Raw genomic sequence first — 1,228 nt, forward strand, 5'->3', positions numbered from 1 at the left:
TGGTGCCTCTCCAGCTAACGTTCCAGGCGAGAGGTGGGGTCACCCTGGACAGGTCGCCAGTCTGTCGCAGGGCATCAGTCTTCTTAAACAATTTACTACTTGACGGTCAACGTTTTTTTCCACATACCACGTAGCCGTTAGAAAGTGAACCAAACTCACAGGAACACTGTAGGAAAAAACCCCAATAATCTCCCCTCACCTTTAGACTCAACTCAGGAGACCTGTTATTTCTCTGAAGTGTCATTATTTTTTTTCTATTATGTCTTTTGAACCGATTTATTTATTTATTTTTGTTGTTGTTGAATTATCATTATCATTTTCATTATTATTAGAAATAAATACAAGTATAACTAACTCTTCTGTTTCATTCACCCAGTTCATGACAATGCTGTCCCTAGTTCTGATCACATTAAAGTACAAACTGGTTACTAAATAAAACACCAGTCAGACCAGTGAAAACAGCGTCACATCTAGGTGTTTCCCTTCTGCCACACGCCTGACTGGAATCAGTGGGTGATTAACAGGCTCCTGCAGCATTTGATGACATGCAGAGGAGATCATGCAATCATTTGAATCAGGTGATCTGGAACAGAGACACATCTATAACATGCAGGCCAGTTTTTCCTGAGGACCAGAGCTCAGAAACATTGCAACACAATTTGTGTTCAGAAAGATTTTTCTTCCTTTGAAAAATACCACAAAAAATATCAAAGTAAGCTTAGAATAATATTTTTTGTTTGTTTATTTTTGCTATTGTTAGATATTTGAAATTTGCTAGCTTGGTATGACCAGAGTATTAATTATTACCTCAAAATACTTTGGCGAAATAGAACTGGTGTCTCCTGGTTTTGGTGTATAACAGATGGATTGCATTTTCTTATTTTTCTTGTGACCTAAGTAATTTTCCCACAGCATGCGGAGGCTCCATCACGCTGACGGATAATGACCCACCCGGCTACATCACATCACCAAACTATCCACAGAATTACCCCCAGAACATTGACTGTACATGGGTGATAACCGTACCCAATGGAGAAGCTGTCCAAATTGACTTTGAGGAAGATTTCTACATTGAACCCACAGCCAGGTATATTTGCTGTTTTCTTTTCACTTTCTAATATGGCCATTGCAATATAATAACTTCTATTTTATACTGTATTGTACACATGTAAAAATAAAGAAAGACCTTCACAGAATAATTTTTAATAACCTCACCATATATTCCTTA

The 1,228-nt window shown here is 37.8% G+C and overlaps 1 protein-coding gene across 1 annotated transcript in view; it reads left to right on the forward strand.

The window, feature by feature from the left end:
* The window catches only part of LOC106964281 (cubilin-like), a gene marked incomplete at its 5' end in the record, with an annotated part of 55,953 nt that overhangs the window by 8,293 nt on the left and 46,432 nt on the right, over window positions 1-1,228 (forward strand). The window contains one exon of the mRNA XM_015059693.1: window positions 913-1,087. Coding sequence (XP_014915179.1) covers window positions 913-1,087 — 175 coding nt within the window. The remainder of the gene's footprint in view (window positions 1-912; window positions 1,088-1,228) is intronic.

This window comes from Poecilia latipinna, unplaced genomic scaffold, assembly GCF_001443285.1.
Source record: "Poecilia latipinna isolate Pla-1442-1.1 unplaced genomic scaffold, P_latipinna-1.0 Scaffold1650, whole genome shotgun sequence".
Classification (NCBI taxonomy): Eukaryota; Metazoa; Chordata; class Actinopteri; order Cyprinodontiformes; family Poeciliidae; genus Poecilia; species Poecilia latipinna.